We start from the raw sequence: 23937 nt of genomic DNA, 5'->3' as shown, positions 1-23937 counted from the left end.
TTACACAATTTAATGGTTTTCATTTTATCTACCTCGGAAGGATGAAGGACTGAGTCAACCCTGCCAGGACTTGAACCCAAGGGTTGAACAGATTCTGTTGATGATGCATTAGCCCACTAAGCTATCTCTATGGACTATAATGGATCTAAACATAATTTTACGCAATCATTTTTGCTATTTAGGAATGGTGAATAGCATGTTGTGAGTTAAGATAAATTATTTTTATTTTATTATCCAAATTCATCTAAATATCTATTAGGGGTCTCAATACACAATGAATTTTGTGAAATTGAAAATGGATTAAACTATGGCATAATGCAGAGTTGGACTATAAGGGCTTAAATGTGCATTCATGTAAACCACAACTAAACTTTTAATAAATATCAATTTAGTATGGTACAACTCGCTCACTTTCAAAACAATCAATGTATTTATACACTGATCAGCCACAACATTAAAACCACTGACATGTGAAGTGTAAAACATTGATTATATTGTTAAAATAGCACCTGTCAAGGGGTGGGATATATTATCCAGCAAGTTAACAATCAGTTCTTGAATTGAATGTGTTGGAAGCAGGAAAAATGGGCGAGCACAAAGACCTGAGAGATTTTGACAAGGGCCAAATAGTGATGGCTATACGAATCTCCAAAATGGAAATCTTGTGGGTTGTTCCCGGTATGCAGGGTTTAGTATCTATAAAGAGTGGCGCAAGAAAGGATAACCACTGAACCGGTATCAAGGCCATGGGCGACCAAGGCTGATTGATGCACATGGGAAGCAAAGGCTAGCCAATCTGGTCTGATCACTCAGAGCTATTGTAACTCAAATGGCTGAAAAACGTAAAGGGACACCATAGTCATCATGACAACAACTTAATGTAGTTGTTCTGGTATCTGCAGCCTGTCCCTTCAGACTTTTAATGTAAAAGCTGCTTTTTTTTTTTTTTTTTAAAGATACTGCCTGGGAACACCTCTAGAGGCAGTCACTCAGGTGGCTACTAGAGGTGTTGTTTCCTGGGTAAGTCTAGCACAACAATGCATTCTATACAAAAAAATTAGAAGAATGATTCAACTTTAACTGGAAAGATGGTTTTATATTTTATATCTTAACATATTAAGTGGCAGCAAACATAAATTACCACAAAAATGTCTGGTACATGTGTTGAGAGGATGACATCCTGTTATGGTGCCTGGATTCACTAGACAGTGAATTTAGTGTAATTAAAGTAAAGAAAAAAAAATGGAAAATTCAAGACAGGCAAAAAAAAAAAAAATATCTCAGGCCCATTGTTAACAGACTATTTTAGAAGTAATTTAGCATTTTTTTTCTTTGGTTCACAAGAATTCAGTGTTTAGTGAATAAACCCTATAAATAAGCATCACAAAAAGACTACTTCAAAAAGGTGAAACAAAGGAAATTGACTTCAGGGCAGTTTGAATGCGACTGGTTTGGCAGAGACATACCTTGCATCGTAATCATTTCGGATGAGCAGGAGATGCTGTAGAATTGAGAGAAATAATGTCTCCGCAGAAGAATCTTTGACAGTGTTCAAAAGAATTTGGAAAACCTCGCTGAAGTCAGTAATTAGAAGTTAAGGTTAAAAGAAATTAATACTGTGCAAATGTGTGTGATGACTTATGTACTCCAAATCATATCCAATATTTCTTAAACATGGATAAACAGTTTTTATCTAGACCTGATGGCTTAGGATGCAGTAAAGACAGCTGAATCTTACACCCTATGGCTACAAATAGCCAAACTTGACCTTTACACCAAGGGACAGAGACCCTATTGTTTCACACCAATCACTTTAGGATTCGTGTATACCATTATGACATGGGTACATCATATTAAATATATAAAAATTCACAACCATATTTATATACTTTTTAAAAACATATTACAAATGCTTATCCTGCCACCATGTGGATATATTAAATATTACATTTTTATTGAACTACTCTGATAATGCGCACAATATTATAGTATCTAGCAGTTTTTCTGAGTGGCTTGTGTTTAGCTGTCTATTGCACCAACTCCTTGCCTGACCTTCTAAATCTAAACATTATTACTCTCACTTAATTATTCTCAACCTCTCTGCTGCCTTTGATACAGATAACCACTCTCTTCTCCTTCATACCCCCACAACATTAGACACTGTATTTTGCTGGTTTTCACACTCTCTCTCATTTAAAGTTTCTAAGAGGTAAAGCGTTGATGGAACTTTTCCTGACATTTGCTCCTTCCAGCATTGACAGCCCTCATCTGCAGGATTTTTCAATGGCTGCCTGTTCCAAAGGAATTCCCTACCCGGTGCCATCAGAATCTACCCTATCCTTCAGTTCTTTAAGAAGTCACTGAAAACATCACTTTACGAAAGCTTACCATCTTCCTGAGAGACGCCCTTCTCATTACAATTACCTTCCTCCGTTACCACGTCTCCATAACCTAGCTCACTCCTTCCAATGTTTGCTTGTTCCACACACCATTTTACTCGCTTACTTTGGCACGGGTATCTTGTGCATCAGTCCCTCATCCCCTCTGACATGCTGTTATTTGTCTTTTTTTCCTTTAACCCTCCATATAGATTGCAAGCTTTTTTGAGCAAGGCTTTCTTTACCTCGTCTCTCACAATTGACATACAAAATATTAACAAGCACTACATAAATGCCAATAATAATATTAATCCTTACACTTATCTGTCCAAAGACATCAAAGATTGAACCACATTTGTGTACCTACAATAGGACATGATATTTTCTTTATCCCCAATTTAAAACAGTGCCAAAGATGGCAAATAGACAGAAGTGGTAAAAGGATATTCCATCTCAATGCGGATGTCATCCAAGCGACTTCTTAAGTCATCAGAATCAAACTCGCTGTGTTCCATAAAAGCATTGAACTGTACATTGAAGTCATCATTCTCTATTTCTTGCAGTTCCTGAACACAAAAGGTTTTATTATTAAACATTCATTACTGATGCAGTGACAATACAGATGGGAAAACACCTAACAAAAACACACTGAATGTGAAATATTTTTAAGACATTTGTTTGCATCTTACTTCTTACCTTTAGTATACTGCTCAATCCAGAGCGCATCAATTCACTACGAATATGAACTCTGAAATCTAGTTCTTCCCCTTGGATGATGAGAGCATTTATTAACTGCATACAGCTCACCTAGGTAAAATATGAAAATGACAATTCATTTGTGTTCTATTTACAAATTTTAAAAATGTATAGCACAATAAAGCAAAAAAAATCTAATACATGGTCTGATGGAATATGATGTTCAAGAGATAATTCCCCACCCACATCAGAATATTACAAATGTGGCAAGCTTATGCCAGACAAATTTACAAGTCCCATTTAATTTGTCTCTTCTAATTGCAACTACTGGCACAAGAAAGTAATTTATTACAGTAGTGTAACAAGGGACTGAGGAGTTTAGATTGTGGGAATACAGACACAGTGTTTTCAAATATGTCTAATACTTATTTGCATTGCTCAAGGCATCCAAGACAATTTTATGATGGAGGATAAATACCTTGAGCTATGCTCTTTTATACAGAGGAGGGTATATCATCATGCAATATGCTTTCTAATGCATTAATAGAGAAAACGGAAATGATTTATGCAGCTAAGAGAACAGAAGTCCTACCAGGAATGGGGATAGTAAAGCTGAATGAAAAAACTGAGAAAAATATAAATGTGGAAAAAAGTAAGAGGAAACACAAGAGCAATCCTCAGACAAATTAAAACGGATCCCATTGTATTTGATAGCGATTGAAGAAAAAAAAGAAAAGAAAGTAGTTTTTGCAGGATAGAAGAGAAAGTTCAATAAATGGAGAACAAAATGTGCAATACCTTCAGTGCTACTGAAGTCTCAAACTTCAAGCCGTCAAGTAATGGTTTAAAGCGCTCCATTTCATCCATTTCTGCTCTTTCAGTAAGAGCTTCGAGAACACGCTCATGCCTAAAAATAAAAATACATAACTTATTTTAACCATTTTAAATCCAAAAAGAATCATCCGTCATACATGGTCTAAACACAATTTAAGTCTTCCAATGGCACCAATTCAGCAAATATGAAAAGTTCATAAATGCATGCTGATCAGCACCCTCGCACATTGATAAGTTAGTTTAGTTAGCTAGCAGCTAAGCATTGTTGGATACTATATTTTGCTCTGGGTTTATAGAGGAGAACACACACACTTTAGGTAAGGAGGTTATTCATTTGTGGTTTATTTTTTCTTCAATCAATTAGCTACTTGATTTGTACCTGCATGTCCCCACTCACATTTTTATATTTTGTAAAGCATGCAAAGTGCTTTTAAATACCCTAAATCTGGCTGTATTGTTGATCTCTTTACCACGATATTTTCATTATTATTTCTTAATTAGTAAAGATAATTTGTGTGTGCGTGTTTAATAAAGCTTAATGATAAAATCTTTTTGAAATAATGTACAGAAAGTAAAAGAAGATTTCACTTGATCTGGCTGAGGAGCCATGTTGGGTCAGACACTATGATTATCTGACCTACTGCTGCTGCTCAATCTAACTTGCTGGCTGCTGCAGCTTTATACACAGCAACCTATACAAAAAGGCATATATCTATATTTACACAGTTACATAGCTGAAAAGAGACATGCATTCATCAAGTTCAGCCTTCCTCACATTTGTTTTTGCTGTTGATCCAAAAGAAGGCAAAAAGATCCATTCTGAAGTGCATCCATTTTGCAACAAACTAGGAAAAAAATTCCTTCTCGACTCCAAAATGGCAGTCAGATCTCTCCTTGGATCAAGAAACTATTACCCCACTAATTAACAATTATATCCCTCTATATTATGTTTTTTTATTATATTAGTAAATTTATATCATGACTTTCTATATCTTGCACGCTAGTAAATATTGTTAATGAAATATCTATGTGAAACAACTGAGAGTATTTGGTGTGGACGTTTCCCCTCTCAAATCTGTGACTTCTATGTTATTAAGAAGGAGATTCTCCAGCTGAAGAAAGTGTTTAGAATCTCACACCCTCTCACTCACTAAGTGGACTGCTCTATTTCCCTGAAACAGTTTGAATAAATTCAGAATAATGCATGTTCCATTAAGTTAGGGCATTGTTTAGGTCATAAGTGAAAACTCATTATAAAAGCTAATAATGAAAGCGGTCACTGGTAAAACACATCAAACAATGTATCGTACATGTCCTCTGGTTGTGGCAAGATGCACATCGCTGAAAGCAGTTTCAATGCGTCGATCATCATGGCAGGGACAGTGGAATCCACGGCTCTTGCCAAAAGGAGCACTCCATCTTCTGTTTCAAGCATTGTCTTTATACCAAACTAAATAAGCAACAGAAAAATCAACAAAGATCATATAATCATATAAAGGTGTGTAAAACTAACAGAAAGACGAATTTCTTTTGGTTCAGTTGTTCTAAGTATCACTAGTCTTCTTGGATTTAAACTTACTTTTAAGAAAGCCAAATAAAAATATAGCCCTTCTGCAACTTAGGTACCATCTACTACCACATGCCCCACATATGGCTAATTGATATATATATATTTAGAAATAACTTTTGGAAATGGACTTACATTGTTATTCATAAACGCTTTCAAACACCTTATAATTTCATGCTGGCTTTTTGTATCTCTGGACCTATGATGAGAGAATACGTATGATTATATATGTAGAGTAAAACCACATATGTAAAAACAAAAAGAAACAAGAAAACCCCAAAAGATCTACGGTGGAAAGTGAAACAATGAAGACATATATATATATATATATATATATATATATATATATATATTAAAGAGACCAAAAGTAAAAGGGTTTTTTCAGAACACTTTGATCATTTTCCCCCACTGTCCCCATGCACTTATATCTATATATCTATTGCATCAACTGGGAGGCTATTAGGCATGTACAGCAAATCGCCACGCTGCTCCAATCAAATGCTCTCTGAACGAATAACCAAGTTTTACTCCATTATTGCAGCAGAAGCGCCTCTAGTGGCTGTGAGGAAGAAAGCCGCTACAGTTGTATTTCTACAAAAACTGCAATGTTTTACATTGCACGGTTAAAACAACAGGAGCAATGCACCCGGATCATTTCATTAGGATGGAGTGTAATTGGTGCCTCTAATGTCCCTTTAACAGTTTTGAGCTCATTGCCTTTTTCAATACTTACATCGGAGGCTCTTCTTGTAGTCTTTTCAGGATGTCTAAAAGGCACGATAGACCCTCTGCACCGAAATTCTGCACCCAACTGTATATATAAAAAAAAAAATATCAATAAAATGAGTAGCAAGATATATTGCCTAAAACCAGTTGTGTATGGTTAACATTTCAAAACACTGACATTAAAAAGTCTTTAAAATGTAATCCATAGACTGTGGAAGCACGTTACATTTCATTTTAAGCTGGTGTTTTCACTGGTGTGAAGCTGGTGTTTCACTTTTGTCACTGGAATCTGTTGGGTATATTGGAAGTGTGAATCGATTTTCATCCAATGGTAAACTGTGCCTGGATCAATTCCACAAAGGACTAGGCATATTGCCCAATCTAAACCTTTCCTTTAGATATCGGCTAGAATAACATATTGATTAAAATTACATTACTAACATTAACCATTAAATTACATTAGAAAGTGTCAGTACATCCTAACTATACTGGCACGTCCTAACGTTTTGGTGTAAGAAGTGTTAAATCACTGCACACATCATAGATTTACATTGATCGATACCTGGGGCTGGGACCATTTTTAGTCGTCCCAGTCAGTCAGATGCTCTGTATTCACCCCTTCAAATGGGGATATAAATCCCCATTGCCTGAAATGTGGTGTGAGCAGGATTAAATACCTGCTCACACCAGGAGACCCAAGTGTCAATAGATACCAGGCACACCCCTCTGTCAACCATGTTTTGATACATGCGCTGTATACAGCTCTTAAAGTGAGTGATGCTACAGTCAAGGTGGTTCTGGGCTAGCAGGTGCTCAAAGGAGACCTTCAGAGTCTGAACGGACTCTGAAATGGTTTGCCAGCATGCCGATTGTGATTGGTACTGGGCTTTGCTAGCTGCCCAGCACATATCACAGTGCAATCAGAATGCTGCAGTTTCAGCATTACAGGCATATGCCTGTAATGTTGTTAAAAGCCAGTAGTAGGCAGCAACATACTGCTCTATTATTTTAACAAGGAAACCCAACTGTTTATATCAGTGTGGCTATGGGGTTTCCTCACAGTTAGAGTTAGTGTTGGGGATATGGATAGTTATAGGGTAAGGTAAGGGTTACTGCTAGTTAGGGTTAATACTGTTTTAGGCTTAGGGATAAGGTAGGGTTAAAGGGACACGATAGTCACCTGAACAACTTCAGCTTAATGAGGTTGTTCAGGTGAGAACTATAGCACCTTGCAGCCTCTCATGTAAACACTATATTTTCTGAGAAAATACAGTATTTATATTGAAAGCTAGGAACACCTCCAGTTGCAGTCACTCAGAGTGAACCAGAGGGACTTCGGAGTTGATGGAGGCATAATTTGCCTCCATCCACTCAGATCTGCTGTCAGCAGAGCACAGGGCAGCACTATGCACAGAATCCTGTGATTCAGTATCTCCTCCCTCTGCATGCGCACACTGAACTTTCCTCAGAGATTCATTGATTCAATTCATCTCTATGAGGAGATGCTGATTGGTCAGGGCTGTGTTTGAATCATGCTGGCTCTGCCCCTTATCTTCCTCTTTGTCAGTCTCAGCCAATCCTATGGGGAAGCACTGTGTCAGCAGACTGCTTGTTCTTCTGAGTCTAACAGCATGCAGATTTACAGCTTCAGGCTTGAATACAGTAAGATTTTTACTATATGTATGGAGGCATGAGGGGCCCAGCGGGGCTAGATGGTCGTGTTAACACTATATGGTCAGGAACACATGTAACCCTCCAATTGCAGTTGAACAAACACAATTGCCTCTGCCCTTAAGGGTTTTAGGGAATTTGACAGCCACGCATGTGGAACGGACAGATCAGTTTAAAAACTGATGATGCATCACATAACCCTCCATTCTCTGATTCAGGCCCATAGCTACATAAACAGAAGCAATTACATTACAGCTTAATACCAATATATTTAAGTTTCATTTTTGGTTGATTTCTTTTTATAATCGTTTACTTAGCTCTCCTTAAGGTTAACTATATAAAAATTGGAAAGAATACTATCCACCCATAATAACTGGCACCATAAGTACTTCACTTTATTCAAGTGGTTAGGATGCCTGGAATCTGTGGACACTTGGTGACACAAATGGTTTCCTCACTCTGTAGCAGAGATTTTCAGTCCTAGGCAGTCGACAGTCCAGCATCCAATGACAAAATTGCAGAGAAAAGGCTGTGCTCCTCTTTACACCATACCATGGGTAATGGGAAGTGATGGGATGAGTCTGTCAGCTGAGAGTTTTCAGCCAATCACTGCATCAATCCAAGTTACGAATTGGTGTGGCACAAGAGAAAGCATAGCTCCACCTTTCCCATTTCATAGTTGGAGGTTGAGCTGCAGGCCCAGGACTGAACATCTCTGCTTAATGGCAAGTTAAAGGTTTAACACTGATCCACAGACTCTAGGCACCATAACCATTTGCCTGTTTTAAGTGGTTACGGTGCCAACAGAATATATTTTAGAGCACACAATTTAATTTTTTTATTATGCATTTGTTCCTTTCCCATTAACAGGTTTTTACACATTTTCCAGCACAGGTTTACCTCACAGGATTATTATTCAGAGAAACTCTCAGGGACTCTAGGCAGGACAGTAGATTGGCGTCTGACACTCCATATTTCAGCTCCTGGATGTATACCTGCGGAGACCTCGAGCTTTCTTTTTTGTTCATGGCCTGTATTTAATAATAATTTTGAGTATATAAAAGGATAAATCTGTACATCATTTAATAAAATTCATCTTTTATTTTCACTTTAGTAAATAATCCTGAGAGTGTTCCTTTAATAGATCAGATATGATTTCCTTCATCCCACTACACAAACAAGAGCTCATAAACCTTCTTACTAAAGGCAATTTAAGGCACAATTGGAGTGTTAAGCCCTTGTGTAAGCTTTCCTGATTCTTAACAACCACTACCTGCAATACCAGTGTTTGAAACCTGAAGAGGAAGAGCCAAATGTCAAGAAAAGTGGAAAAAAAATAATAAAAATCCCCATAATCCAGCCAAAATACACTGTGCAGCAGCTTCATTAATTTTTGGATGCTGCCTTGGCGAGGAAGCACTCTTCATGCAAGTTTCTTTTAAGATAAACATTTGAATTCAACAGCTGTAGATTTAATATACATCAACCTGAAGTGGATGGTCATCCCCTTTGAAATGGGACATAGAAAAGCAATATACAAGAGGATTGCAAATAAAAATTTTAAAAATAAATAAAAAGGACAGATCTTCAATGTATTGGCAAAAAAGAAAATACTGATGTATAATGGTGTTTACTGGCTAAAACACTATGCAAATATGTAGATACATTTTCTATGAGCTCTTCGTAGTTAAGAAGTGGGTTCATTATACCTCACATTCCAAATATCTGCTGTGAGTAATGTGTTCTGTGTCTGCTAGGTGATCTTAATAAATCAACGCTAACCCTTCATGTGTAATTTATTTTAAAATGCCTGGAGATGTCTTGGGAGGATACAGATTTCCATGTTCTATGGTGAAAGACTAAGCAAGGAGAGAACAGAAATTACAATTTAAACTTTCTGCTAAGCTATGTAGAAGTAACACTCTGAAAACAGAGAAGGGTACGAGTAAAATTATTTTAAACCGGTGTGTGGACCAAATTAATGTATATAAAAACAGATGCAGAAATGATTTGTTTAGCTTAGAGGGCTGGTCTTCTTCAACAGATATGTAGAGAATACAGAACTGCTTCATCATAAAGAGGGGAGTTTTTAAATATGTGTGAGTAGACTGAAAGAAGAAAAACAGTGCACAGCCTTCTGATTAGAAACAGAATCTAGGGCACTTCATATCTATACTTCTGTAATATGACCAGGAGAAAATCTTCAGTCATGGCACGTGGTAGCAACATCCTTCCAAGTTAATACTAACTCACATTTAAGTTGCTTGTACACAAACAGACACACAAATCTGTAACTGTTCATCAACAAGCAAGCACCTGTGATGCTTAACAGACGTGTGTGCAATTACATGTACACAAGCCAAAAGAGCATTTATCTTGGAATTCACTGAAAAGCTCACCGGTTTGGATGTGTGTAGGTATTGAGAAACCATTTCTCTTTTGATCATCATATCCTTCTCTCGTAACGGTTGCCGTTTCTCCTCATTGAGGTTCATATCATCCTAAACAAATAAAAAATTAAATTAAAAAAAACACATTAGGAGAATAACCTGACACAATCCCAGCTAAATAGAAAGCCAATATAAACATTTTAACTTTTCAAATCTTGTAATGTTGTAGTTGATTGACAATAACACCAGTGAAAATGTCAAACAGACCCATTGCAACTAAGCTTTAAAGGGAAACTCCAGTGCCAGAAAAACGATCCGTTTTTCTGGCACTGGAGGGTCCCTCTCCCTCCCACCCCCCAATCCCCGGTTACGGAAGGGGTGAAAACCCCTTCAGTCACTTACCTGGGACAGCGGCGATGTCCCTCGCCGCTGTCTCCGCCTCCGCGACGCTCCTCCTGGTGATTACGTCGGCCGGTGGGCGAGACTTATCTCGCCCACCGGCTGAGGAGACCTAATGCGCATGCGCGGAAATGCCGCGCATGCGCATTACGTCTCCCCATAGGAAAGCATTGAAAAATCATTTCAATGCTTTCCTATGGGGAATAGAGCTAGAGGTGGAGTTAACCCTGCAATGTAATTATTGCAGTTTATGAAAAACTGCAATAATTACACTTGCAGGGTTAAGGGTAGTGGGAGTTGGCACCCAGACCACTCCAATGAGCAGAAGTGGTCTGGGTGCCTACAGTGTCCCTTTAAGTACAAATGTTTCAATTAAAAGTCATTAAATATATTTACAGCAAATAGGCATTGTTACGGCCTCATTGGAAGCAGATAATTATGGTTCAAATATCAAAATCAATACATATACTTCTCATGAAAAACAATCGATTATTCGGTTGCAGTTATTTAAAGAGGGACTGTCATGGCCGAATCCAGTTTTTTTTTTTTTTCCTTTAACCCCCCTCCCGACTCCACTATATCTAACTGACCCCCCCTAGTGACCCCCAAATGTCCCTAAGCCCCACATATCACCTGTTTTTAATCTTTATTTTCTGTCCCGATCTATATTCAGGGCGCCGCCATCTTTGTGTGGGTAGATGAAGTCCCTGTGGGACACGTCATCTGCCCGCACTAGACAGACTGAGATTCCTGCACATTCCCAGTGAAACACTTGGACATGCGAACGGGAATTTCATCTATTCATTCATTAGTCAGAAAGACGAATGAATGAATGGAAAATTCAGATGAACAAACAAACACTGAATATCAGAGTTTGTTTGTTCGTTCAGTTTATTACAAGGAGGGAGCTACCGCAACTTCCTTAGCCCCCCAAGGTCCTCTCTCACTCTATGGGGGTCAATATGACCCCCATAATAGCATAAGGGAGATTAAAATTTCCCGAATGCCCCTACTCGCTATACCGCGAATAGGGGCAAGTCTACTAAACAGTGAGCGCACTATTAAAAAAAAAAAAAAAAAAAAAAAAAAAAACTTACTATCCGGCCCCCAACCCTGCGCGGCGGGTGGGTGCCCTAAATAAAAATAAGGGTGGAGGGGAGGAACTATTGTCCTCCTTCCCCCCGCCCCCCGCCCCCCACCCCTAAACGGTGGGTGGGGGCCATAAAGATAATGAGGGGGGGGGACCTACCTGCGCGGTGGGTGGGGGACATAAATTACAATGGGTGGGGGCCCTAAGACAAAGAACTTTCCTACGCTGTGTAAAATGACACAGAGCACTCTAAATGGTTAGATTCCAAGCCCACCAATCAGAGTGCTCTGTGTCATTTTACAGAGCGTGGGAAAGTTCTTTGGAATTTTCCCACACTGTGTAAAATGACAAAGAGCACTCTGAATGGCTTAAACCAACCAATCAGAGTGTTCTTAGCCTAATTGCAGGGCGGGGCAAGGCTTTCCCCGCCCTGCAGAGCTCAGTCTGCGCAGAGCCCTTCATGAAGAAGGATTTTTTTTTTGCGCTCTGGTTTTTTCTTTTTCATCTTTTTTTTTGTGCTCGGGTTTATTTTATTTTATTTTAACCCCTTCAGGACGGAGTCAATAGTACACGTTCTGATCAAAACAAAACGTAAACAAAAACTGGAATTTGCGCTATATGTCTGTTCAACCGTAATTCACCTCTTTCATATTAAATGCACCCACACTTATTATATATCATTTTGTTCAGGAGAAACAGGGCTTTCATTTCATATCAAATATTTATATATGAAACATAATTTATAATGAATAAAATAAAATAAAAAACTGAGAAATTTGAATTTTTAAAAAAAATTGTAGTTCCGCCTCACATTTTAGCTGTAAATGTCATAATACTGTTAGGTTTTACTGAGAAAAAAAATGCACATATTTGTAATCAGCGATGTCTCACGAGTACAACAGTACCCCCCATTAACAGGTTTTATGGTGTTTTGGAAAGTTACAGGATCAAATATAGAACGTTCCATTTTCAAATTGAAATTTGCCAGATTAGTAATGTTACCTTTGAGACTGTGTGGTAGCCCAGGAATGAGAATTACTTCCATAATGGCATACCATTTGAAAAAGTAGACAACCCAAGGTATTGAACGTGGGGTATGTTTAGTCTTTTTTTAGTAGCCACTTAGTCAGTACTTTCCTGCCAAGTTTATCAGCTGACCACTGATAGAAGGGTTTTACTTGGCAGTAACAACGTGTAACAAAGTGACAATGTGTAACACCACACAGTCATGACAGGAAAACAAACAGAAAAAAAAGCAATGGATTGAGACATTTGTATGACTAAAGTCCTGTAACCAATAAACACATGCCTGCACAAACGATTTGATTAATATAACAGACAATTAAATGCCTGCATTTATTTATGCTTATTTTATAGATTAGGAGGGTAAGTAACAGCTTGTAAAATCATGACATTACATGTTGTATTGCACTATTTAGTTAATTGCACATAAATATTATCAATATGCTCTTAGATTGTAGATTATTAAAATCTGAGTTTGGGATTCAGCTTCAAATCCATGAGCCATGATCTATTATGTATCTTATTCAGGGACAGCGAATAGATATTTTTTGGAAAAGAATGAGGAAGAGTCTTCTACTTTCTTACAATAAAGTACAACAAATTATCAACGGTCACCTGAGAACTTGGCATGCTAGCTATTTTTGAAGTGGTGGTTTGACAACATAATTGACAAAGTGACAAGACTTACTCCGGAGTCCTATGTCACAAGAGTCAATATTGAAATGGGTCAAAAACAAAATGATGAAACAGTATTGTACTACACTTCTTTGCAAAGAGGAATTTTCGGAACACAAAGAGCAGGTTATTTGTAGCCTATTTCCTGCAATCTTACTTCTCCTAATGACTACATATCTGCCCCCCCAATCTGCTCTGGAACAGGGCCCCAAAAGCAGATGCCAGATATTGTAGAACAACTCCCATAATGCTTTGCCAGGCTTTGCAATATCAAAGCATCATAGAAGTTGTCATTCTAAAACATAATCTACCTTTTTGGGCATCTCAAAGTATTAAGCACATCAAAAAAAATTCTCACAGCATACCAGCATTTGTTCAAATAGTTGTAAAATGGTGTCATCTGGAAGCTCTTGTAGAGTCTGAAGGGGACCGGCAGCATCTGAGTAATTAGCAGAGTTTCGGTGTGAGATATGCGGCTTGTCTTTTTCCTTCTTCATCCTCATACTTGTGAATCGCTCCAGCTGAAAAATATACAAAATTACACAAAACTTTAGTGTAAAAGGAAAAAGCTTTATTAAAAGCTACAGTAATATTTTTTCTTTTTCTTTTTTATAGCAGATATATATATATATATATATATATATATATATATGTTTTTTAAAAAGTGTCAATGTTATCAATTTCTTTTTTTTTTTTCCGGCAATATAATTAATGAAGAACACTTATTTTGTTAGAATCAGGATTCCATAGTAATACATTTAGTAAATCCAATGTATCAATTGGAATTCTACTCAAATGTTGGCTAATCCTGGACCTCAAATACTTGTGAATTACATTTATCTTTAACACTTTGCCAGTCTTTAAGCACAGTATGTGAAACATAAAAACCTTTAGGAATCGATTCCAGACCTTTGTGCCTCTGCTAGTTAGTAACTCGTGTGGCCATGAATCCTAGATGATGTGCATCATGGCATGGCTAACTGGGCAGATATGAATTTCTCCACCAAATGACCACTCAATTGGCTGCACTTCTGTAACGATTATTTAGCTCAACAATGCAAAATGAGCAATTGTTATATGTATTTACCAGTGGAAATGGCAGCTCTTCTGCTCTGCTTGCACTCATCTGTAGTGTATTGAGTCAGTGTGTAGTTAGGAAGTGAGATTGTACTTTATAAATAGAAGCAATAAAGGGGATGGGAAAAAAATAGTGGAGGGATATATAAACAAACAATGTGGTTGTAGGCAATGAAATAAGAAAAGCATAACAGAATGAAGTAGTGCAATGGTAGGGAGATTGAAATGGCTACTGAGGAAACGTAGATGGTTGTAGACAGGGTAGCAAAGGGAGGGAACAAAAATAGGGTATAAGTAAAAACTGAGAATGAATAATGGGATAGCAAAGGGAAGGACAAACAAAATAGAATAGAAAACAGTGGGAGAGATAAAAGAACTGGGGGGTAAAAAGAAAAGGGAATGGGGGAGCTTTTGCAATGAAAAGAGAATGGAATAGCAGGTAGGGCAATTGGAGGGGGGAAATATATAAGTAGATGATAGCAATAAGTATTTATAGACATTGCTAAGAAGTGGTAAGCATGAGACTAATGAAGAGTAGTGAGGAAACAGAACAAACAATAATAAGAGGTGGATAATGCAGTGGGATACAACACAGACGGGAGACTGGTGGGAAGGAGAAGGTGACTGAGGCAATAAAAGAGGGGATAAAATAGAAAGAAAAGAAACTGGGCTTTCAATTAGATTGGAGAGAGCATGGATGGTAGGTAGCGGGGTGGGTGACGAAGGAACAAAAGTGAATAGAGAACCAGAAATAATGTTGAGGTTCAGGAATGATAAATGAAGAGAAGTCAGCAAAATAGAGGGGTCAGGGGACTGGAGTAGAAGAGCATAAACTGCAATTAGAATGTGAAGGAATAGCAAGTGGAAAAATTAAAATTATGGGTGAAAAACAGCAAAGAGACCTGACTATTGAAGTCAATGAGGAAACTGAGCATAGTAGCACAAATACATATAAACTGAACTATTCGTATGAAGCGGCCCTTAAAGCTTTATGTACTTGTAGATGGGACTGATTAGTTTTGGCTGAGCCTTGGTAAATGTAGTTCATAAGCAGATGTTTTTATCAAGGTTAGCCATTATCATTCTAGTATACAATAGCTTCCCATGAAAGTGAATTTATAGTATATTTAACAAAAGGAAACAATGTAGATAGTGTTCACTCTTGCCTATTTTCAGTTATTGAACCAAGTTACTTTTCTCTAAGCATGTATTATTTTAGTGAATGAAATGATTGCTTTCTTATCTCCTGTGTATGACTTATGTACTTTCTGGTACAGTTCTAAAATAAATGCACAATATGTAATTTTAAATCAACCAGACCCAGATGTACAGTTTGCAAGTGCTATCCAAAAAACACAAAAAAGATACATACAAATACACTACTAAGAACAAACATTTATAATTAGTATAGTTAGTTGTGACTTTCTTTGATCCACCAACTTATGAAGCACAAGACAAATATTCAACGTATAGTAAAGCACATGTTAGTATACGCACAATATTGAGTAAGAAAATGGTATGCAATACTTTAATTTTAATATATGGACAAATATATATTTATTGACAGATTAAAGAATTGTGTTTGTTACGTGTGCATATAAACCAATCTCTATAGAGAAATCCTATGTTAACTATTTGCCATGCACACTGCATTATTATTCCATCTGATGTTATTTGAGGTGGGGCTCTTCATAGAGGGGTCTGTGCTAGGGTTACTGAAGGAAGAACATTCCAGCAAAAGGAAAGAGTTATGCAGGTTTTGCTTCAGGTGTTACTGACCTCAACTCTGCTCTTAAAAAGAGAAGCCTAAATATGTATAACATACTGACTAAATCATTTTTAAATCACACGCAAATTAGTATTTATATACATTTATTTAACAAAGATTGCATGAAATATGCATAGCTAGCATATCCTTTATAATGTAATTAGTATTGATGGTCTATGTGCTCAGGTTTAATTTGGTTATATATTTAACAATTAATCTTTGTTACAGTGTAGGTGTTATGTATACAAATCTTAATTTACTGGAAGTGCAATGTCTGCCAGTGTTCTATATTCAAACATATAAAGGAATGTTTAATTGGTGCTTTGCGCAGGATATTATTCAAGCAAATATACCTTGTATTAAAAAGTAGTAATCAAAGCAGAAATTGCATTCACAAAACAAACAGATCCAGTGGTTGAACTGCATACTGTATGTACTAAAAACATACTTAAACTGAAATTGAGGGGAGGGACATTTTTGAAGTTTTTCTTGTTGTTTGGTACTGGAGGTTGTCTATTTATTTATTTTTAGCTTCTATCTTCTTATCCAGACATTTTAACATTATAATTCAACCACTGAATAAGTATTACATGCAATTGCCAAGTGAGAAAGATGCAGCAGAAATAAAAAGCTAAGCAAATTAAAAAATATACATCATGTTCTTACCTCATCTACCATGAGCCGCTTAAAAGTCTTGTATATTTCAAATTAAGGGGAAGAAAAAAAGACAGGCGAGAAAAAAAGTAAGGAGATTTGTTGGATAGCAGAAACCAAGAAACCAGTCAGATTGCACCAATTAAGAAGCAACTTTACTGAATATCTCCTGTAAACATTAACTTACAGTGCAATTTACATTTATTTTTTAAAAAAGTAGTCTGTAATTTTCAAACTGTAGCACCAAAGCCATTTCTGTGATACAAATCCCATAAATCAGAGCCAGCATGTGGCCAATTATACCCCATCACAGAAATCATGTGGTTGCAATTCAACAGGAGCAGCTGGAAAGTGCCTATTTCATCACTAAAACTATGTACAAATAACATTTTAAGTGTGATCAGGTAAACTAGAACAGACTGTGCTGCCATAATATGAGCACACATGGAGCCATGGTTGCATGCTTTCACAGAAGCATGTTCTATTTCCTTGTAATTATTTAGTAGAGCAATACAGGGTAAAATCTACTTCAAATGAAATGATATACGATTATTTTAAACAGTTAGAAATCACATTGTTATAGCAACACATTACAAGTCCAGGTTTAAGTAGTTGGTAATATGATTGCATTTTGTTCACTCAGAAAGTGAAGGATATACACAATACTAAAGGGAAGGCAGTAGCCATCAAGTTACTTTTTATCAGCTCCAATTATGTACAAAAAGTAACAATATATAGTTCTTCAGTACTCAAGGTAACCAATTCCTAGCTTTACAGCAACTGGAAAGTGGAACGGTCACATAGTTCAACTGGTGGGTCATAGTCTATTTTATTATAAAATATATGCAATCCAATTATTACAATGAACATTTTATAGCATGTCTTTTTTTTTTTACTTGTAATATATAATGTTTACCACAAGATGGCATTCAGCACATATTATTAGCATGGATCAATGAAGAAACACATAAGCTTGCACAAAGTACTTAATAAAAAAAAATGTTTTATATATTACATATTTTGACTAAGGTTCAGCTGACATTTCTCAATGATTTTCTCAAGAAATTTGAAAATGTCCCCTATTTAATACCTTTTGCTGCAGTTCATTTTACTTGGCTATATTTAAACCCCAACTACAGTGAGTTTTCTGGGAGGCACTCACAAGGGTCATGTCAGCCATTTCTATAATTTGGCACAACCTGTCAAATAAATCACCAGGAAAAAGTAAGCTTACATATTCAACATGCTCACATATTCACTAAATTATGGGGATTGTTATTTTGTATGACATCTCACAATAACTAACCCACCCAAGAACACGGTTATTATTGTTATCCAATGTTGGACCGGAACTCGACAGTACAATTTTTTGCATTGTCAATGCGGCTGGAGAGTCATTGGGGTATGGGTGCCCAATGTCTCATAACTCAAAAATCCTTACTCCATGAGAGTTATTGTATTTAGATGTCCCTTTAGAGACCACTGATGGCCTACTGCTAGGCAATACATTTGTAGATCCACTCAACAAAAGATTTTCTTTAAAGAATCACTAATCAGTGGAGTACAGTGGGTGGTTTCAAGAGACTATTTTGGTTTGCACATCACATGGAAGCTTCACCACATCTCACATATTCACTATAAGACTATATAGGCCAGGTGACATTTATGCTTTGATCCAATACCCTCCAGTGGCCCCACCCATTCTTATACTGGGAAATAGGAGACTATCCTCTGTGAGAATCACTTAAAAAAGTGTTTTGTTTTTTTTTTACTTAAAGGACCACTCTAGGCACCCAGACCACTTCAGCTTAATGAAGTGGTCTGGGTGCCAGGTACCTCTAGGATTAACCCTTTTTTTTATAAACATAGCAGTTTCAGAGAAACTGCTATGTTTATAATGAGGGTTAATCCAGCCTCCAAATCCTCTAGTGGCTGTCTCATTGACAGCCGCTAGAGGCGCTTGCGTGCTTCTCACTGTGAAAATCACAGTGAGAGCACGCAAGCGTCCATAGGAAAGCATTGTAAATGCTTTCCTATGCGACCGGCTGAATGCGAGCGCGGCTTCTGCCGCGCATGCGCATTCAGCCGATGACGTCGCGATCAAGATGGAGAGGAGGAGGAAAGCTCCCCGCCCGGCGCTGGAAAAAGAGGTAAGTTTAACCCCTTCCTCTCTCCAGAGCCCGGCGGGAGGGGGTCCCTGAGGGTGGGGGCACCCTCAGGGTACTCTAGTGCCAGGAAAACGAGTATGTTTTCCTGGCACTAGAGTGGTCCTTTAACTCACCACTGCTCGATATCAGGGAAACCACAGTAGAACACATATAAACTGCTGTTACTGTGGTACCACACTCCCAATTCCTGCCTCAGACAATGGAAAGTGTTGGGATGCCTAGCAGCGCTTGGCACTATCCTGCATATAGGGTGGGAGTGCTTATATGTTTATTTTGGACCAGTATCCACACAATGCTCATTAATGTTCCAACTCCCGCTGCATCTGAAGCTGGCACCTATGTTCTGTCATCACACTAAAACACTTACCTTTCATAAGAACTCACTCACTAGCCATATCCTGAATGTAATTAATTGAACCCCTTTTCTGAACAGAAAGTATCCCCTCATTGAACTTGTGGTTCACTAAGATGGAGTAATACTGCTCCATAAAGAAGCTCATATTTAAAGCCTTGGATAGAAATATCTGGACATGTGGTCTAGGGATCGACCGATATTGATTTTTTGGAGCCGATACCGATATTCTGTGAACTTTCAGGCCGATAGCCGATATAATTTTCCGATATTCTGTACATTTACCATTTTGGAAAATAAAAACTATTTCTAAAGGTAAATGCACAAAATATACATGCCACGTGTAGTGGATGCAGTGTGTGTAGTGTGTGTTGTGGATGCAGTGTGTATTAGTGTTGTGTGTATATAGTGAAAGCAGAGTGTGTGGCTAGTGTGTGTGAAGTGAATGCTGTATATACTAAATGCAAAGTGTGTGTGTTTGTGTAGTGTGAATCCGGGGGAGAACTTCATGACGACAGTAATGACATAAGATTGCACACCCAGTAGGGAGGGCATTTGAATGAACCACTTAACACTTAACCAATTACTGATTTATAATTCTATGTTATCTTGAATTCTCCAGTGATGTAATAATGCCTTCATAAGGGTCTGCGCACCCTCTTTTCATGCTCTTGCCATTAAATTTTCTCAAGTTCTTTCATTAACCTGAACCTTGTGTCTCAGTGTGAATTTACTTCTGCGTGCACGCAACTTTATTATTTTTAATTTGGACAGGAACAGATAGTCATTCAAACTTATTGGTTTGCATAAAAGAATCTACTACATGTGTATATAATGAATGCAGAGTGTGTGTGTTTGTGTATATAATGCATCATGTTTGTGTAGTGTGCATTATATACACACACACACTATGCAAACACACTGCATTATATACACACACACTACACACACTGCATTATATAAACACTACACAAACACACTGCATTATGTAAACACTACACAAACACACACTGCATTATGTAAACACACTACACAATGTAAACACACTACACAAACACACTGCATTATATACACGGTGTGTTTGTATAGTGTGTGTGTGTGTATATAATGCAGTGTGTTTGTATAGTGTGTGTGTATATAATGCAGTGTGTTTGTATAGTGTGTGTGTATATAATGCAGTGTGTTTGTATAGTGTGTGTGTATATAATGCAGTGTGTTTGTATAGTGTGTGTGTATATAATGCAGTGTGTTTGTATAGTGTGTGTGTATATAATGCAGTGTGTTTGTATAGTGTGTGTGTATATAATGCAGTGTGTTTGTATAGTGTGTGTGTGTATATAATGCAGTGTTTGTATAGTGTGTGTGTGTATATAATGCAGTGTTTGTATAGTGTGTGTATATAATGCAGTGTGTTTGTATAGTGTGTGTGTATATAATGCAGTGTGTTTGTATAGTGTGTGTGTATATAATGCAGTGTGTTTGTATAGTGTGTGTGTATATAATGCAGTGTGTTTGTATATTGTTTTATATTTAAATTATTTATTTTTGTTGTCCCCCCTTCCTGCTTGTTACCTGGCCAGGGAGGGGGGGATATAGCAATCCCTGGTGGTCCCAGCAAGCATTTACTCACCTCCCAGCAGCTCCTCCAGCTCCCCAGTGTAAGTCTCGCGGCCAATGTTGCAACGCTCTGACGGCCGCGGGTATCGCGAGACTTACACTGGGGAGCTGGAGGTGAGTAAATGCTTGCTGCCCACCACCCCCCCCTCCCCCCCCCCCCGGCTTGTAATTAGCCTGGCGGTCCTAGGAGGTATTATCGGCAATATCGGTATCTGAATTGGCCGATACCAATATTGCTGAAAATACCGAATATTGGCCGATTATATCGGTAAAACCTATATCGATCCCTAATGTGGTCCCATTGGTAACTTAACAACTCTATCTAGGGGCCAGCTTTTGCTCCAGCAATGTAAACACCAATGAGGAGGTCACTTGAACTAGGCCCAGGGATCTGGGTACCCTCCCCCCTCGGACAATCCAATGTGCTTTGTTCATTCCCCCTCTTCACTAACCCTTTCTTAATTGTTAAGGCTTAGTCTAGTTTATTGCTCCTGTAATATTTGGAAGGTTTGAACTGCAGGAAGGCTGGGAGGTATCTGGTGAATGCAAATTGACTAGAAACGCTATTCTTATTCTTCATTTTAGGGATCTGCAAGTCCCATCTCATCTAGCTATGGAAAATGAATATAGGGTTTTTCAAGACCACCGCACTTCTTGAATCTGGGACCTGCAAGTCCAGCAGTGTACGTTCCATGCATATGCTTGAAATAATTGATGCAGGTCCAATAAACATACATATATACAGTGAGGGGAAAAAGTATTTGATCTCCTGCTGATTTTGAACATTTGCCCACTGACAAAGAAATGATCAGTCTATAATTTTAATGGCAGGTGTATTTTAACCGTGAGAGACTGAATAACAAAAAAACAAAACAAAACAAAAAAATCCAGAAAAACACATGTCAAAAAAGTAAGGAATTTATTGGAGTTGATTTGAAAATGAGCAGTGAGTGAATAAGTATTTTACCCCTTCGACTTGGTACTTCATGGCAAAACCCTTGTTGGCAATCACAGAGGTCAGACGTTTCTTGTAGTTGGCCACCAAGTTTGCACACATCTCAGGAGGGATTTTGTCTCACTCCTCTTTGCAGATTCTCTCCCAAGTCAATCTTGTCCCTGACATCCTTCGACAGCTCTTTGGTCTCGGCCATGGTGGAGAGTTTGGAATCTGATTGATTGCTTCTGTGGACATGTGTCTTTTATACAGGTAACGAGCTGAGATTAGGAGCACTCCCTTTAAGAGAGTGCTCCTAATCTTCGCTCGTTACCTGTATAAAAGACACCTGGGAGCCAGAAATCTTGCATATTTATAGGGGATCAATTACTTATTTCACTCATTGACATGCAAATCAATTTAGAACTTTGACATGCGTTTTTCTAGATTTTGTTTTGTTATTCTGTCTCTCACTTAAAATACACCTACCATTAAAATTATAGACTGATCATTTCTGTCAGTGGACAAACGTTCAAAATCAGCAGGGGATCAAATACTTTTTACCCCTCACTGTACATATACATACATACACATATATATATAGATATATATAGATATATATATATATATATATATATATATATATACATACATACATACATATATATATATACATATATATATATATATACACACACACACACACCCATACAGTGTGTATATGTGTTTTTGCAGTTTCTCCTCTCTAGGAGAAAGTTACTAATAACAGTAGTAAGTACAGATATTGAATAAATAAGCGTGAAGAAGTTCTCCTTTCCTGTTCAAATGGTCAGGAATGAGAAATACACACTTATTTTCAAAGCAGGCTGATAGATTCAGAGCTCAGATATTTGTGTGATGACATAAAAGGGTGTGGAGGCAAAAGTGAAACAGGAAGTTTATTACAGTAAAAATGGTAAAATAAAATCTCTTTTGCAAGAGGAAAAGCAGTCACTTAACATTTCCAAGAATACTATTTCCTTGATGTGTAAATAATGTTTAAAAGGGATACTCCAGGTTCAAAGGGAAACAAAAAGAAACATACAAACACCTTCACTGAATAAAGTTGTAAGAGAGAAAAGTTACCCCAACAAGTGCAAGAAAGTTCATTTGTGTGTTAGCAAAATCTTGCACACATTTTCCAAGTGTTGCTTACAATAGATGATTTGTCCTCAAGAGTTAAAGCCGTACTGGATGTGGTCCTACCCATCAAAATCAAAAGTAGAAAAGGTTTAATTTTCTCCCCACCCAAAGTAGAAAAGGCAATGGGCAGAGAACATTAGCTCTGATTCAGCAGGGTGGAACTCTGAATCAAGCTCGGATATCACTTTTGGCAGGGCAGCCGGGTGTGTTCAAGACCAGTAAACTACCTTTACAGAGGAAGTAATAAAGTATTTTAGATACATATACAAAATCTAGGAGTGAATGCTATGGCTACAGACCAGTAAAGATGAAACAAAGTTTGTGACATAACATGTTTAATTAATAAAGAGTACAAGAATAAAAAAAAAACACACAAAAAAAAAAAAACACACCTGAAATTAGATACTACAAAAAAAAAAAAAAAAAAACAACAACAACAGAATCAACACTCTGATATAGCAACAACATACTCACATTATATGGAACTACCTTTCCCATTATGTGTAAAAAAGAAAGCTCTAGCTCCACAACGGCTAGGGTTATACATTTTAGGCTGCCTACAAAGTTTAAAAATTAAAGGGACACTCCAGGCACCCAGACCACTTCTGTCCATTGGAGTGGTGTGGGTGCCAACTCCCACTACTCTTAACCCTGCAAGTGTAATTATTGCTATTGGGTCTCCCCGGGCCTGCTGACGTGGTGACGGGGAGGAGTGTGGGCAGACCAAGAAGCAGCA

At 37.6% G+C, this 23937-nt stretch overlaps 1 protein-coding gene across 1 annotated transcript in view; it reads right to left on the bottom strand.

The window, feature by feature from the left end:
* DIAPH1 (diaphanous related formin 1) overlaps positions 1 to 23937 on the bottom strand; it is a 201334-nt gene that overhangs the window by 127403 nt on the left and 49994 nt on the right. Inside the window, exons 2-12 of the mRNA XM_063447983.1 lie at positions 16961 to 16987; positions 13815 to 13970; positions 10272 to 10373; positions 8773 to 8903; positions 6209 to 6286; positions 5611 to 5674; positions 5219 to 5358; positions 3873 to 3981; positions 3075 to 3185; positions 2826 to 2944; positions 1467 to 1583 (exon numbers count right to left, since the gene is read on the bottom strand). Of these exons, the coding sequence (XP_063304053.1) occupies positions 1467 to 1583; positions 2826 to 2944; positions 3075 to 3185; positions 3873 to 3981; positions 5219 to 5358; positions 5611 to 5674; positions 6209 to 6286; positions 8773 to 8903; positions 10272 to 10373; positions 13815 to 13970; positions 16961 to 16987 (1154 nt within the window). The remainder of the gene's footprint in view (positions 1 to 1466; positions 1584 to 2825; positions 2945 to 3074; positions 3186 to 3872; positions 3982 to 5218; positions 5359 to 5610; positions 5675 to 6208; positions 6287 to 8772; positions 8904 to 10271; positions 10374 to 13814; positions 13971 to 16960; positions 16988 to 23937) is intronic.

This window comes from Pelobates fuscus, chromosome 3 (genome assembly GCF_036172605.1).
Source record: "Pelobates fuscus isolate aPelFus1 chromosome 3, aPelFus1.pri, whole genome shotgun sequence".
In the NCBI taxonomy this organism is placed as follows: Eukaryota; Metazoa; Chordata; class Amphibia; order Anura; family Pelobatidae; genus Pelobates; species Pelobates fuscus.
Note: the sequence above shows the minus strand (reverse complement) of the source record. Positions and strands in the feature narration are given on the sequence as shown.